The sequence below is a fragment of the Microtus pennsylvanicus genome, chromosome 6 (genome assembly GCF_037038515.1).
Source record: "Microtus pennsylvanicus isolate mMicPen1 chromosome 6, mMicPen1.hap1, whole genome shotgun sequence".
NCBI lineage: Eukaryota > Metazoa > Chordata > Mammalia > Rodentia > Cricetidae > Microtus > Microtus pennsylvanicus.
In genome coordinates, this window is record NC_134584.1 from 84,202,186 (window position 1) to 84,218,231 (window position 16,046).

Below are 16,046 nucleotides of genomic sequence, written 5' to 3' on the forward strand. Positions count from 1 at the left end.
TCTCTGTTGGTCACTATCGTCCTTTTGCCTCCAAAGTAGGATTCCCTTCTGAATTTCTTGTAAGGCTTGGTCTGTTGGTGCTGAATTGACAGAGGTTTTGTTTGCCCTAGGAAGTGATTCTTTTCCCTTTGTTTTGAAAGGCTAGCTCTGCTGGCTAAGGTGTTCTTGATTGCATCTTTAGCTTTAGGTTTTGTAACCTCCGTGAGTTCTCCATCTCGTTCGCTTTCGGGGCCTGTGCGGTTTTCCCTACAGCATCTGCTTCCCAGCGTGCACAGTGCCTTTCTCTCATGGTTTCATGAAATTCCTCTTGAGATGTTTCAGACTTGAAGAATCATGTGTTTCAGACACAGATTTCTCCAGTGGATTTCCCTGGAGTCCTTGAGCACCCTAGAATTCAGGTCGGCTGCCTCCACACAGCGGCTTTTGCAGTAAACTGCATCTTCCTGGTAAGGAATCCTAGATGCTGGTTGGGTAGGCCACGCTGGCTTTAGTTCCACGTGGGCACAGTAGTGTGGTGTCATGTAGCATCTTTAGCTATAAAACCAGTGGTTGCTGGTGTCTCAGTGGCTTAGGTGGCTGGGGTTTGTGAGGTCACTGTCAGCATGTTGCAGCTCTTTCAGATGGAGCAAGTTCTGCACTGCATGCAGCTGCAGGTAGCTTCCTCAGCTTTGGTGTTTCGTTTGTTTTGTTTTAGTGGGTGTGGGAATGCTCCAGATGATTCAGGCATGGTGTGTCACTCTCAGCAGTAGGGACAGGGAACACATTGATTTCTGGGGCCATAGCGCGGGCCATGTTGGACAGCTGAAGGTCATGTAGTCTCAGTCTGGAGGGCCTGGGAGGATGCAGTGGATGCTCTTGGTTATGGCGGCACATGCCCACCAGTGTCCAGGCTTGACCGCTGATTCCTTGGCAGGACCTTGGTGGACTGAGGTGGGTGCTCGAAGTGGATGCAGATGTCCAGAGCCTTCCAGGGTCTGCGGGTTGATTTGCCTCAGCCTCTTTTTTGGAGCCTTGGTGGGCCAATCTGTTTAAGGCAGGGTTTTTTTTTTCTGTTTTCCAGGATGAGGGTGGATGGGTGTGGAACTGGAATTGCTCAGCTGCTTTGTGGGACCACAGGTGGGCAAGTTCTAGAATGAAGCTGTTCATCGGGAGTCTGGGAGGGGCCTGGCACTGTATGAGTTGGGCACTTTTATTTTAAGGGTAATTCAGTGGTGTGGATTTCTTGCCAGTTACCTACGCTGAGGTGGGGTTGTGAAGGCTGCATGTGGGCTTCTTCTGTAGCAAATAGGTCAGTGCCCACAGCATTAGCTGGCATTCTTGGAAGCCTCCCACTGGCCATTTCTCCACTTCCTGATTTAAAGTTGGTCTAGGCTGGAGGGATGGATGCTGGATGCTGTCTCCTTCTACCCTTCCTGGGGCTGTCTCGGCTCTCCGTTTTATATCTCTATTGTGTCTCTAGTATGCTCCACACTCTGCCTCAAAAACTCCAATAAATTAGCAATTTTTCTGTGTTTTTTTATTTGTTTGTTTTAAATTTCTCTCAATCCTCAAAGCACTTAGAACTATCTATTGCTCTGAAATTTGAAACAGTTTGATTGACCAAGTGTGACCCAAAGTGCTTTGGATTTTAGAGCATTTCAGATTTCAGACAGGGATACCCAGAAGGTAAAGTTCATGCATGGGTCTCAAAGAAACATCCAGCTTCGATGTGCTGTGTGATCATACAGCCTTTGAAAATTAGAGAAGGCCTAGCCTAAGAAGAAAGCACGTTAGCCCATGAAAGATTTGAAGAAGTCCTGCATATAAAAATCCTCTGTAGCTTTAATATTGTTTTCCCCAGGTATGGCTGACCATCTAAGTTAGTTTTCTCCCGTTAACTGTTTCGTAGAATATTCAGTAAATGATACTCCTGAGAAATCCGACTCACAGATACTGTTTGTGTTCTCCGTTTCCTGCTGGCTGCACATTTAGCGGCAGTCTCCTTATATGACGACAGACGTTTTGCTGACCGCCCCCTCCCCAGTCCACTGTGTATGATTTATGCTAGCAAGTTAATGTTCAATTTGTTTGTGGGTTTGTTTCTGACGATGCTGGGAATGGAAGGCAAACCTTAGCGTGTGCTGGGCAGTGCTCTGCCTCTGAGATCCCTGCCCCGGTTGTACTTTTTATTTTGCAACAAGGTCTCACCAAGTTGCCCTGGCTGGACTTCACTTCAGGGTCCTCCTTGTCTCCACCTCCCAAGTATCTGAGAGGCAGGCAGGCCCCGCAGAGCTAATGTTCAGAAACAGAAAGATTGCAGGATAAGAAATGAACAGTGGCTGAACCTCAGCATGACGGGACAGCAAAGCCACGTTCCTGTCTATAGAGCCAGTTTGTGGTGTTCCTCTAGTGTCTGTACTTCCTGGAGGACCCTTCTTCCTGGAGTCATCTGGAATACAGTAATCTTTTCTATTTAATTTTCCAGAAAATGGCAACCTTTAAGCCAGACCAGGCGTCGTTTCTTCTATTTTCATCTTCAGAGATATGAGCCCGTGAAGAAACTGGCAAGCTGTGTGTTAAGTGAAACGCACGCTTTCAGAGAAACACACTTTCCTTGATTTTGAAACTTTTTAAAATTGTTTTTATTAAGTTCCTTAACAGAATGTGACGTGTTTGAGCCTTTGCTTCCCTGTCATGAAGATACCCTTAATATCTTTAAGCAGTTGAGGGCCACGTCCCACATCATAGGTGAGCAAACAGATCCAAAGCTTATTAAATGATTTGTGCTCACACAGGGGGCAGTGGGGCAGGTGGAAGAATCTAGAAGCAGTTTAGGGCTTTCCCACTTGAAAGTCTGTGCCTGGAGCCCTCCTGCAGACAGCCTGGAAGGAGCCAGGCAGGGGTGGTGCCCGCAGGCTTGCAAGCTATGCAGACTCGCTCACAGTCTTCTTCCTTCCTTCCTTCCTTTTTCCTTTTCTCTGTTTTTGATTCAAATGTGTATACCAATTGGGTTTAAGCTGGAAGGTTGTGTATGCTTTTTTTATTTTTTCATCTTGTCTCTGAAGTTGCTGGAAACATTTAAAACTATAGTCATTTATAAATAATCAGCATTGTGTACAGTTTCTTTAGTTTTCATCTCTTTGTTTCACTTCATGTAAAAAAAAACATCTTTTTTCATTTTTTTAACTGTTTTTTACTTTGACAACTCCTTCATGGATTTTCTTTACATGATTTGTTCATTTATCAGATACCTAAGCTTATGTCTTATTATTTTAGCAATACTATTTCCTTAAAAACAACCTAAAATAGAAAGATTTGGCTGAGACTTCTAGGGTGTTGTAAATCTAGGAGAGACTTGGGTGTCTAGTGTCACACTGACAGTGGAAGTTTCACTTTTCTCGTGGGTATTTTGGTGTGAAATACCCCAAGTTATTGAGTGAAAATCTAATTCAATAAATTCAAACTATTGAGCATGGTTTAGGTGCAGTTGAATTAAAACAAAAGTTAGTACTGGGTTCCGAATCTCCAGTGTTATCATCAGTTTCTGAGAAACCTGTTGTAGCTAAGAGCACACAGAACACAGAGGCTGGGGATTGGCTCAGACGTAGAGTACTTACCCAGCTTGAAGGAGGCCCTGGGTTTGATACCCAGTTCCATCGAGAAGGAGAATATAGGGAGAACCTTCCTCATCAGAATTTGGGGTTTCCTGTTGCAGTTTAGTTAAAACTCTCTTATCTTCCCCCTAATACTTTGACTGGGAAAATTATGTAAATGGGGTGGTTGGTTTTCCTCTGGTTGGTTGTAATTATTTTTAATACTTTTCTATTTTAACATCATGACTTGACGCATTAGGTGAGCATGGCAGTAATGTGAAGTATTCTGCTTAAAGGAATTGAGAGTAATTCGCTATACTTTAAAGAAAAACGAGTAACTTTTATTTATCAGCAGTGTGGTTTTTTTCCCTCCATTTAGATATGAAGTAAATTTTCAAGATGGTATTGATTGTGGAGGTGCATACATCAAACTGCTAGCAGACACTGATGATTTGATTCTGGTATGACTTTTTAATATCTAAGAACACCTTGTTAAAGTCAGTAAGTATTCTAAGGAGCGGGCGACAACAACCGGAAAGTTCGTTTTCAATTGAAAATAATAACTATGTCTTTTTCCAACGTGAGTCTACGTGGTCTTTACAGTTTGCCCTCAGGATTCATAATGCAGCTGCTTTACTTGATGGAGATATAAGATATAGCATAAATAACTCTGCCCATCTGCGGATAGAAGTGGCAGGTGCTTAGAGATGCTAATGAGGCATCAAATTGGAGTTCTTCCCAAGTTTGCTCAGAAGTGGCCTGAAGCCCACATTAAAAGATGGGCTGTTTCAAGTGTCACCAAATACACAGAAAAGACTAAAGCAGCCTTCGGGTTCTGACAGGTTTGGGACACTTCTTAGAGCATTCTGCAAAAGAAACAGTCATGGTAGGAGCGCCATCTGGCTGTAGCCGAGGTGAGGCGACTTCAGGTAGTGTTGAGATGGCTTGGCTGTGGGCGAGCTGCACAGTGCGTCAGAACTTTAGCTGAGGACGAAAGAGAGGCCATTTGAAGGAGCTCTCATTTTAGGTCTTGTAGGTCAGGGTCTTAGTGAAAGGATGGCAAAAACATCATTGGCTCGCATTCCTTTAAGGACTTTATTGGACTCAGCGAGTCCTCAGAGAGCCCTTCGAAGGTGGGGACTGTCATCTCCACATTTGAGGTGTGATGGTGTGGGGATCCAGAGTGCTCAGAAGCTCACTCAGCCACACGCGCTCGGTCGCATGGCAGTGGAGGCATTGCAGCTGCAGTGTCTGAGTGCAGAATAACGGGCCAGAGGAATAAGCGCCACAGGGAATGAAATCCGGAGTTCCTCTCTAAGAGTTATTTCTGTTATCTTCCTAGATAATGGTAATAGCCTAGGGTTGTAAATGTGCTGGATTTCCTAGGAACTGTTGGTATGTATTTGCATAAAGTGTTGAAGGAAGCTTTCTTGTGCTGCTAAGGCACCAGCTTCCCTGCACCTTCAGGGCAGAAGTAGCACTTGCTTCTCTAAGCGTTACTTTGACACCAAAGCTCTCACTTTGACCTGTCTTTATTGTCATTTGGGTTAGTTCTTCACTAAGTTGGCACTTAACTGTACTTTGTAAACTCCACCATTGGAGAGAATGATCACTGACCATGCTGTGACTCTGGACTAATCTGGACCATCATCTCTTTGAAGGAAGACTTTTATGATAAAACGTCCTATACCATCATGTTTGGACCAGATAAATGTGGAGAAGATTATAAGCTGCATTTTATCTTAAGACACAAACATCCCAAAACTGGAGCTTTTGAAGAGAAGCACGCCAAACCTCCAGATGTCGATCTGAGAGAGTTCTTTACAGACAGGAAGACTCACCTCTATACTCTTGGTATGCCATTCATTCATTCACTCAAAGCATTCGGTGACCACAGACTTGCTGACGGCCTGTGCTTTCAGGAGAAACAAATGTCTCTACCTTTAAGAAGTTTATCTTTGGGAGAGGATGAGCTGTGTTAAATAACAACATGTGGAGAAAATAAATAATGTGCCCAATAGGAGCCGGGGGAGTTCAGAAGGGATGGAAGTCACAGGTTGGGGCAACTTTGCTGACCCTGTCTGCTACATGGGGTTTATGTAGGGAAATGTAGGTTTGTAGGAAAATCTGTTTTTAGGGGTGGTATGTACTGGATCCGGAACTTTCAAATGGTTCTAAAACAGTTTGAGTTCTTTGTAATATACTTGCGACCTCTTAAGTTCCGGGGGTTTGTTTTAATAAGAGGAAGATCGGATTACATTGTATAACTGTAACAGGGACACTTTGTGGCCATGAGTCCCCACCAGAGTCAGCTAGTTTTTGAGTAGTTTACCTGTGGAAACGATGGAAATTTCATTTTTTAAAAAATAGGTTTAAAACAGATTGTGTCTTTATGTTTGAAAATATTGTAGCTAGTTTCAGCGAGTTTTGATGCAATACACTGGGTTTTCCTAGTTAAGAGGAAATTGTATCCATAAAGTTCAGGTCATTTTATTAGAAGATTATCTTTGCAGTGTCTGTCTGAATACTAACTATAAGTGTTAAAATTGTTCCTTAGTGTTGAATCCGGATGATACATTTGAAATATTCATTGATCAGAAAGTTGTGAACCAAGGGAGCTTGTTGGAGGATGTGGCCCCACCTATCAATCCCCCCAGAGAAATTGATGACCCCAATGACACGAAGCCAGACGAGTGGGATGACAGAGCCCGGATCCCTGACCCCAGCGCAGTGAAGCCAGAGGACTGGTAAGCCAGGGCTCCCTGCTGCAGGCTGTTGAGCTCAGCTGGTCAGGGTGGATCAGCGACAATTTTCTTTGCTTTGATGATTTCGTATGAAATAATTTTCAGAAATGGATGTTGCACTTTCCTATTTTTTTAACTTAAAATTTTCTGTAATATTTTTACTTTTTTGCCTTTTCTCATCATGTGTTCATTTTTATGATATTAGTTCTGTGGGAAGACCCATGAGTTTGAAACATCAAGCTTTTCATTTTAATTCCTGGCTTGTTCTTCGTATGTGTGTGGCATTTTCTATAGGTGCCCTATAGAGTATTGGGGATTTTGTTTATTTGGTTGGTTGGTTGGTTTTGTTTGTGGTTGTGGTTGTCTAGTAACAACTTGGCTCTAGGTTGCCGTTCTGTCAGCATCTTAGAAGGCTTCTGTGGGGCTCACCCCATCATCATGCTGAAGCTTCACCCCTCTTTACCAGCTGTGTGTTTGTTTCCATTTGGGGGGACTGAAGGTTTTCCTTCACTGAAATGCATTCAGTTGATGATTGTGAAGGATGCCACTGTAGTTCTTTCTACTGAGCTAGTCTTTGTTCTTCAGATATGTTTTGTGATTTTTGCTTAAAGATCATGTGCTCTTATTCCTAAGAACCATAGTTTTTCTCCTGCCAGCTGCATAACCCTTAATGAAGGTTTGCTGAGTAGAATATATTTCTTTTTGTATTTAACCACTGTGTTAGATTGTGCTGTGTAACAAATATCCCCAAACTTACCAGGCAAAGACAACAGACACTGACTATTGCCTCCGTGGGTTGAGACAGGGATGTAGAGGTGGCCTGGCTGAGGGGCTCTGACTCTGACTTTGTGGAGATGCTGCCACTTCCTAACAGGCTCAAGTGGCTGATCCCAGGAGGTTTCTGTCCTCCCTATGTGGTCCTCCCTTTAGGTGTGCTCATGGAATCTAAGATCCCACCTCAGAAATAGTGATTTAAAAGAGGAGACAGCACCCTGAAACCGCCACCATGCTTTGTAACTGGGTCTAGAAATAGCGTCCTTCTGCCTACCAGAAGGAGATTTCACAGCAGCGTGAATGCAAATTCACAAGTTAAAAAAAATGTTCTTTGATTCCTATGAGACAATAAAATGATTTTACACACTTGCTGACATAACTGTCCTTTCCCTGCTTTCTGAGTACAGTGAGGTGGAGTGACCATTGTCTGATGCTGACTGACGGCCCACCCTCAGCACTGTTCTCTTTTTTATGTCTTTTTCTGGGCTCTACTTACATTCTTAGATACACTGAAATATAAGTTCTGCTGAATTCATTTGCAGCACATAGGTCTATGGGTTCTCATGGACACACAGATGTCTGCAGCATTTTCATCTTCCCAGAAGGACCTCGCATTCTTCACCCAATGAGGTTTCTGTCTCTGTAGCTTGGCAAAGCACCATGTAAAATGAACTCTTATAGGACCTGGTGTCTCTGTCCGTCTCCTGAGCCTGACCTGGGTTGATGTGTGTGTCTGCGGCAGTTATGCTATACTGGGAATGGGTCAGCATTGGTTCATCCACTCACAGATTGATGGGAAATTGTAGGATTCTCCAGTTGAGTGTAATTACAAGTAAATGTGTGGTAGACATTTACAGACGAAATTGTGGACAGACATAATGTCCCCTGTTGAGGGTAGATGCGGAGGAATAGATTTGCTGGACTCTTCAGGAAATGTGTGTGTGAATCAATGAGAAGCTGCCAACCTTCCTGAGGCCTGTGTTGTTTGCCTCACACAAGGGCTCGGCTGCTTTGCACACAGAGCATTTAGTTTCCATTTTCCTTGTCTTGTTGGCAATTCTAAAAGGTCTGCAGTGGACTCCTTCTGGTTTAACTCACATTTCCCTAATCTTGCTCAGCATCAGGTCTTTTTCTACCATTTACATCACTTCCTTGCTGAAATATTGTTTTAAGTTTGTCAAGTATTTTTAAGAATTTTTTACTGCTTTATTTTCCATGTGTTTATATGGTGTGTGTGTGTGTGTGTGTGTGTGTGTGTGTGTGTGTGTGTGTGTCTGCCCGACAGTGCCTGTGTGGAAGTTAGGACAACCTGAGATATTGGTTCTTTCCTTTCCATCATGGGGATTTTAGGGGCTGAATTCAGGCCATCCATCATACTAGCAGCAAGCACCTTAACCCACTGAGCCATCCTGTTGGCCTTAAAGTGGGTTTCTTGCAGGCAGCATGCACTTGGTTCTTTTTCTCTGCTTTCAATGAGTTCTCCCAGCTGTTGTTTGTCTGAAATGTGTTTCTATCAGCATAGTTTGTGAAGGGCGTGTTCCCTGACAACTAAGCACACCTGGGCAGTTGTCTATGAGAAGGCATTCCTTTCCTTGAGGCTTGCAGTTCTTAGTGGTGGCTCAATGCTCCCTACCTAATGTGCCGTTTGCTTTCAGTGTTAAGGAATTTCCCCCCATTCCCAGTTTTCGGCTCTGTGGTTCTTCTGTGTTCTGATATGGACTTCTTTTTCCTCATGATTGTATTCCTTCCAGTTGTTTGAGCCTCTTAGAATGTGGGTATGCTGTTTGTGTGGTGTGGAGATTATGTGGTTTGTGTCGTATGTTGATTATGTGGTTTGTGTGGTGTGTAGGTTATATGGTTTGTGTCATGTATAGATTATGTGGTTTGTGTGGTGTGTAGATTATGCGGTTTGTGTGGTGTGGAGATTGTATGGTTTGTGTGGTGTGGAGATTACGTGGTTTGTGTGGTGTGTGGATTATGTGGTTTGTGTGGTGTGTGGGTTATGTGGTTTGTGTCATGTGTAGATTACGTGGTTTGTGTCATGTGTAGATTATGTGGTTTGTGTGGTGTGGAGATTATGAAGTTTGTGTGGTGTGTAAATTATGTGATTGGTGTGGTGTGTAGATTATGCGGTTTGTGTGGTGTGGAGATTATGAAGTTTGTGTCATGTATAGATTGTGTGGTTTGTGTGGTGTGTAGATTACGTGGTTTGTGTAGTGTATAGATTATGAGGTTTGTGTGGTGCGTAAATTATGCGGTTTGTGTTGTGTGTAGATTATGTGGTTTGTGTGGTGCGTAAATTATGCGGTTTGTGTTGTGTGTAGATTGGCCACCACTTCCTTGAGCATCCTGGCAGCTCCAGGTGTGTATGCTCCATTGTTTGCTGTCTCACAGGCTTTCCTTTATATTCATGTCGCTCCCATTTTACCCGTCAGCTCCTACTGACTCAGAGAGACACTGGCTGCAGAGGGGATGCCTTTCCTCTCAGGCTAACTGCAAACTTTCCATAGGGCAGGAGCCCCAGGCTGCTTTAAAGGGGTCATGTGATCTGTTCAAGTGTTTGTGCTGTCAGAAACAGCCATGCACCTTCATGTTTGTGTACCCAGAAAAAGGAAGTTACCCTCAAACTCAAGAAGCTGTAGGTAACAGCTTCATGTTTGGTGAAATATGCTAGGTTTAGGTTAGGAGGTGCTCAAAGAAAAGCTGTGTGTTGTTCAGAGATGGCTCTGATCGGGTCCCCCTGGTCTGTGCATTAGCAGAACTGGGTTTAGTCTGATTTTCAGCTTGAGGTTCTTGTGGGAAACCATGAATGAGCTGATGGCGTCAAGATGTCCCCTTTACCACAGAAGGTGACGCCTCAGTCCTCCTCCTCCTCACCATGCTCATGCTCCCTGGGGCTTTCTGCCTGAGTCTGGGTTACTTGTTAAATTAAGATACAAGAGTTAAAAATGGAGTGTTTACATTTTCAAAAATTGAGTTAGAAAGAATCTTTTTTAAGTATGACATAAATTAGAAAAATCATAAAACATAAATCAACTCACCTGCTTGAAAACATGGTTTGTATGTGGCGAAAGGAATTGCTGTGGACTCGGGTTAAAAGTCAGGCTTCGTGTGAGAGACCTGCAGCTCAGCACCGGGAAAATATGAGCAGGAGTATCAGGGTGTCACAGTTAGTCTTGGCTACATAGACAGTTCCAGGCTAGCATGGGCTACGTGAGCTCCTATCTAAATAATAACCATATATTTAAAACCACATGAGGCTGGTGAGATGGCTCATCAGGTGAAGGGCGCCTGCCACTGGACCTGGTTGGTGAGCACAGCCCTCATGGAAGAGAGAATCAACTTGTACAGTTGCCCTCTAACTTCCTGTGTGCTGTGACATAAGTATACATGCACATACACATGCACGTATGTCTGCACACACACACACAGAGGGATAATAAATAAATGTGAATTTGTTAAAGCCCGAGAAAGTAGTAAGTGGAAAGATTATATTTTATAGTGTATCCAGTAAAGAGCTAATGTCTTAACGTAGAGGAAATAAGCTCCCTACAGCAATACGAATGGCAGGATCTGCACTGTCTAGCTGGGCTGGAGACGCCGAACTCCCGGCTGTCGGGCAGGCTCTTCTGTCTGCGTCCTCTCTGCAGCTGCTCTCACTAGAGCCAGCCGTTGCTGGGCTTGCCCACTGAGCCCTGCTCCAGCCTTCAAAGCTCTTTCTAGACCAAATCTCCAATCTTTTCCAAGCTATTCCCACATCCATACAACTTCCATAGGCCTTGGAACCACACAGTCAGGGCTAGTCATGGAAATGACCACATTCCTTGGTGCCAGTTTCTGTGTTAGATTTCCTTCACTGTGACAGAAAATATCTAGACATCAGCGCAGAAGAAGAAAGACCTGGGCTCAGTTTCAGCCATTTCAGCCATAGGTGCCTGGGTCCATTTTTGGTGGGTATGTCGTCAGGACACCCTGGGAAGAGGCAACTTTAGAAGCAAAGCTGCCCACATTGTGGCAGCCAGGAAACAGGGGAACCACTTTATAACAAAATCCCCTGCTTGAAATCCATGAAGCCAGGAATCTGAAAATACACTAATTCATTCATGAAATCAAAATCCTCATGATCCATTATCTCCTTGAGACCTCACTGTGAACTTGGCTGCACTGGGGACCGAGCCTTCCACACAGAAAATCCAAACCATATCAGCAGGCATTGGTCCATCATTTCTGCCGAGCTTGAGTGATAAAAGAAAGATTCAGCATGTCATGTATGTGTGTGCACACGTGTGTGGAACACAAGAACACATATAACAAGCAAATGAAGTGTGTGTGTGTGTGTGTGTGTGTGTGTGTGTGTGTGTGTGTGTGTGTGTTGGGGGTATATGGTGCCCTCAGTAGGCACCCAAGCCAAATGATAGGACATGCTCCTGCAGAACCTTCTGGATATTTTGACATGTGTATTCAAGAACTTCCTAAAACAGTAGATAGATTGTAATAATGCATTTGCAGGGATGAAAATGAACCTGCCCAAATAGAAGACTCAAGTGCTGTTAAACCTGATGGCTGGCTTGATGATGAACCAGAATTTATCGCCAACCCTAATGCTCAGAAACCTGATGATTGGTAAGCATTCTTCAATTCCAGGAAAGGTGCCAAGTGTATCCTGATCATTTACTAATTTTTATTGCTTCCTGCAAAGGCTGGAGGCTAACATATTACCTCTGCTCTAATAACTTCAGGAATGACGACATGGATGGTGAATGGGAGGCACCACACATGCCTAACCCAGCCTGTCAGATTGGCTGTGGCGAGTGGAAGCCACCCATGATAGATAACCCCAAATACAGAGGAGTCTGGAGACCGCCCATGATCAGTAATCCTGACTACCAGGTGATAACCACTGTCCCGGTTCCATAATAAGGTTGAGTTGTTTTATCTGATCTTCACCAATGTTCTGCTAGCTTTTAGAAGTTCAATTTGTAACTTATGAAGTCAAAGCAAGTCTACTAATTTAGGTCAGGTAAAGAGGAGGAATCTAGGGGGGGAGTCGCAGGTCTACCTGGGAGGGGGAAATATAATAGATTTTACAGGTTAACCAGTGTAGGTAGGGATGGGAATTGGGGGATCAGATGGGGGGTGTTGTAGAAGACAGAGTGCAAGGAGAGATCTCTGGAATTGGGGGACTTTGGGGGGTGGAAATCTAGTACAGTGGGAACTTTCTGGAATATATGAAGGTGATACTAATAAGGACTCCTGGTAATGGGACACGGAGTCTTAAATGGCCATCTCTGGTCACTGTCTCCCAGTGACTGTCTCCCAGTGACTGGACCGAGCTGCATTCAACTGAGTTGTTGGCCAAGGGGAACCATGGAAATCCTCAAACAACCCCAACTGTTGCTAAGACAAAGGGTCAGTCTCTAAAAACTGATAAGGGCGGTGCACATTGCTGAAGACAACACCCACACAACTCATTTAACATGGAGAAGTCAAGCTAGCCCCTACATGGAGCTTTCTAGTCTCTTTGGTGCAGGTACACAGAACCTTCACCCCTACATTCTAATATATCTGGTGCGGGTAAACAGAATCTTCACCCTTATGTTCTAGTCTCTCTGGTGCGGGTACACAGAACCTTCACCCCTACGCTCTAGTCTCTCTGGTGCGGGTACACAGAACCTTCACCCCTACGTTCTAATATATCTGGTGTGGGCAAACAGAATCTTCACCCTTATGTTCTAGTCTCTCTGGTGCGGGTAAACAGAACCTTCACCCCTACGCTCTAGTCTCTCTGGTGCGGGTACACAGAACCTTCACCCCTATGCTCTAGTCTCTCTGGTGCGGGTACACAGAACCTTCACCCCTATGCTCTAGTCTCTCTGGTGCGGGTACACAGAACCTTCACCCCTATGCTCTAGTCTCTCTGGTACGGGTACACAGAACCTTCACCCCTATGCTCTAGTCTCTCTGGTGCGGGTACACAGAACCTTCACCCCTATGCTCTAGTCTCTCTGGTGCGGGTACACAGAACCTTCACCCCTATGCTCTAGTCTCTCTGGTGCGGGTACACAGAACCTTCACCCTTATGCTCTAGTCTCTTTGGTGCTTGTGGGAAGATGTACTCTACAGGCTCCTAAAAGAGAAACAAAGACACCAACCCAGCCACAATACCTTTGACCTACAAGCTGTCTTCCTACAAAATATGCTAGAGCAATGGTGGCACAGAACTTGGGGTAGTAGCCAATCAATGTCTGATTTGACTTAAGGCCCACTCCACAAGAAGGAACTCCTACCTGACACGGCTTTGGTGACCAAGAACCAGAGACTAGACAGTCCAAAGACCTAGGGTCAAATCAAAAATATTGGTCTTAAAAAATAAAGTATCAATTTCAAAAAGAGAAAACATAGCAACCAGGTGGCGGTGGTTCACGCCTTTAATTCCAGCACTTGAAAGGCAGAAAAAGGTGAATCTCTGAGACAGTTGGAGGCCAGCGTTATCTGTTACATAATGAGTTCCAGGACAGCCCTGTCTCATTTTATATATTTCTTCTTCCCAGTAGACAGTTGATGCTTCCTGTGGAATAAAGTTCTGTTTCAGAAGTAAATAAATGAAATCTCATGGAGAGAACTAACGTTGTCCATTTCAAAAGTCAGTGTCTGTGCTTTATGAACTCCTTATTTATTTCACACTCAAAATTCAGAATTTTTAGACTGTCAGACATTTTGGGGTGATCTGGCCTTGCTCCCACTATTTATTTTACCCTCAAGTGTGTCTTTGTAATGACTCTTTGATGACTCTCACTGTACAAATGTGGTTATAGATTCTAATTCTTCACCGCAGTCTTTCTTCATATAGCATTGTGTGTGTGTGTGTGTGTGTGTGTGTGTGTGTGTTTGTGTTTGCCCTTCGTCTTACCATTTTTGAGACAGTGTCTGTCATTGAACCTGGAGCTTTCTGATTCAAGTGGACCAGCTGCCAGCAAACTCCAGGGTCACGGTGTCCCCATCTTCCCAGGTCTGGGATTACAGGCCTGTCCTGCAGGACCAGTTTTCTAAATGGTGCTGGAGCCTAAACTTGGGCCCTCATTCCTCACACAAGGGCAAGCTCTTTGCCAACTGAGCCATCTCCCTGTCCCTTAAAAAGAGGCTCTTGTTTTTCTTTTCATTTGTTTAGTGGCATAACTTTATTTAAAATGTTTTCATTTGTTGTTTCTTCCAGGGGATCTGGAGTCCTCAGAAAATCCCTAACCCTGATTATTTTGAGGATGATCACCCATTCCTTCTGACTTCTTTCAGTGCTCTGGGCTTAGAGCTTTGGTCCATGACTCCCAACATCTACTTCGATAATTTTATCATCTGCTCAGAAAAGGAGGTAGCAGATCGCTGGGCTGCCGATGGCTGGGCACTGAAGATAATGGTGGCAAATGCTAATGAGGTACAATAGTGACTGTGGGCGGGAGCCCTGGGCCCTAGCCCTGGCTGTGGGTGTGCACAGGTGCAGCAATTACTAAACACCAAGGAGGCGTGCTGGAATCGAGTTTACAGACAATTTAGCTTTGCTGCGTAGACTCTACGGTGAACTCATCATGCAGATGCCTGTGTCCTCCTTCCCTATTTAAATCACGGTAGCTTTAATGAAATTCAAATCCTACTTGCGGTTTACAGCAGTAAGAAATACTTCTTTGTGTTTTCATGTTGGCAGCGCAAGCCTAAGTGTTACCAGGAATCAATATGCATTTCAAATATTTTTCCTTAGAGAAGTACCGAGAATTCTAAATTCAGCATCATTGTTTGGGTCAACTGCAGTGCCATGTGCTCCGGCCCAGCTGGCCTGGGAGCCCCCAGAAACTGTCTCCACTTCCCTCTTTACCATGAGGGCTCTGGGATTATAGATGCAGGCCACTGCAGCCAGCATTTATGTGGGTGCCAGCTTTGGATATGCGCATTAGGGACCTTCATCTGCCAAACCGTTCCCCTCCCCCATATGGTGTCTTTAGGTTCTTGATTGTTACAAGTAAAATATGTTGTGACCTTAGATTTTATGTTACTAAAATAAAGTTCATGCACAAGGGTCACTTGTGAAGTTGTTCCTATAAAAAGAAAAAGACAGTAATACCTCAGTGATTTTATTAGTAAGTTCTTTAAATAACAGAACATATTATCAAAGATGTTTTTTTCTTCTTTTTATTTTTGGTGTGTGTGTAGTATCTGTGTATATGTGTAGTGTGTGTAGGGTATATGTGTGTATGTGTGTACTGAGTGTGTATGTTTATATAGTGTGTGCATGTGGTATGTTATGCATGTAGTGTGTGTGTAGTGTGCATGTGTATAGTGTGTATTGTATAATGAGTGTGTGTGTGCTGTGTGTAGTATGCATGTAGTGTAGTGTGTACATGTGGTGTGTGTATGTAGTGTGTGTAGTGCGTGTGATGTAGTATTGTAGTGTGGTGTGTGTGTATAGTGTGTGATACAAAATGAGCATAATTAATTCCCACTGGACATTGGTGAACGCCCTGTGCTGATTTCCCCCACAGCCCGGTGTGCTCAGACAGCTAACGACAGCAGCAGAGGAGCGCCCGTGGCTCTGGCTCGTGTACCTTGTGATGGCTGGGCTGCCCATAGCAGTAATTGCTTCATTTTGTTGGCCAAGAAAAGTAAAGGTAAAGAGAACAGACTTTCTTCAGCTTTGTTTTCCAGACTTGCTTGTGTTCCAGGGCTGTAGGAATCAAGCAGCATAACAAATTCGGTGTAAATGCAATGAATTCCGTTTCCTGTGAGATTTACCGAGCGTGTGTTACGTACCTTGTGAGTTAGCGCAAAAAGAAACGGTAGATAAATGTTATATGATGAGCACACGCTGTCCATTTCAGTAATTGGTGACTGTGCCTTAAAAAATAAAATCAAAAGCGTGCTTTGCTATTAGTAAGAACAGCTTTTGTTAAACTGCCACAGAGAGCATATG

At 44.0% G+C, this 16,046-nt stretch overlaps 1 protein-coding gene across 2 annotated transcripts in view; it reads left to right on the plus strand.

Moving 5' to 3' along the window:
• Clgn (calmegin) overlaps nt 1-16,046 on the plus strand; it is a 37,645-nt gene that overhangs the window by 16,149 nt on the left and 5,450 nt on the right. For both annotated transcript variants that reach the window (XM_075977889.1, XM_075977888.1), the window contains exons 6-13: nt 3,952-4,033; nt 5,234-5,426; nt 6,130-6,319; nt 11,600-11,713; nt 11,830-11,980; nt 14,304-14,519; nt 15,619-15,744; nt 16,037-16,046. The exon at nt 16,037-16,046 is cut by the window's right edge and continues 153 nt beyond it. In XM_075977889.1, coding sequence (XP_075834004.1) covers nt 3,952-4,033; nt 5,234-5,426; nt 6,130-6,319; nt 11,600-11,713; nt 11,830-11,980; nt 14,304-14,519; nt 15,619-15,744; nt 16,037-16,046 — 1,082 coding nt within the window. The remainder of the gene's footprint in view (nt 1-3,951; nt 4,034-5,233; nt 5,427-6,129; nt 6,320-11,599; nt 11,714-11,829; nt 11,981-14,303; nt 14,520-15,618; nt 15,745-16,036) is intronic.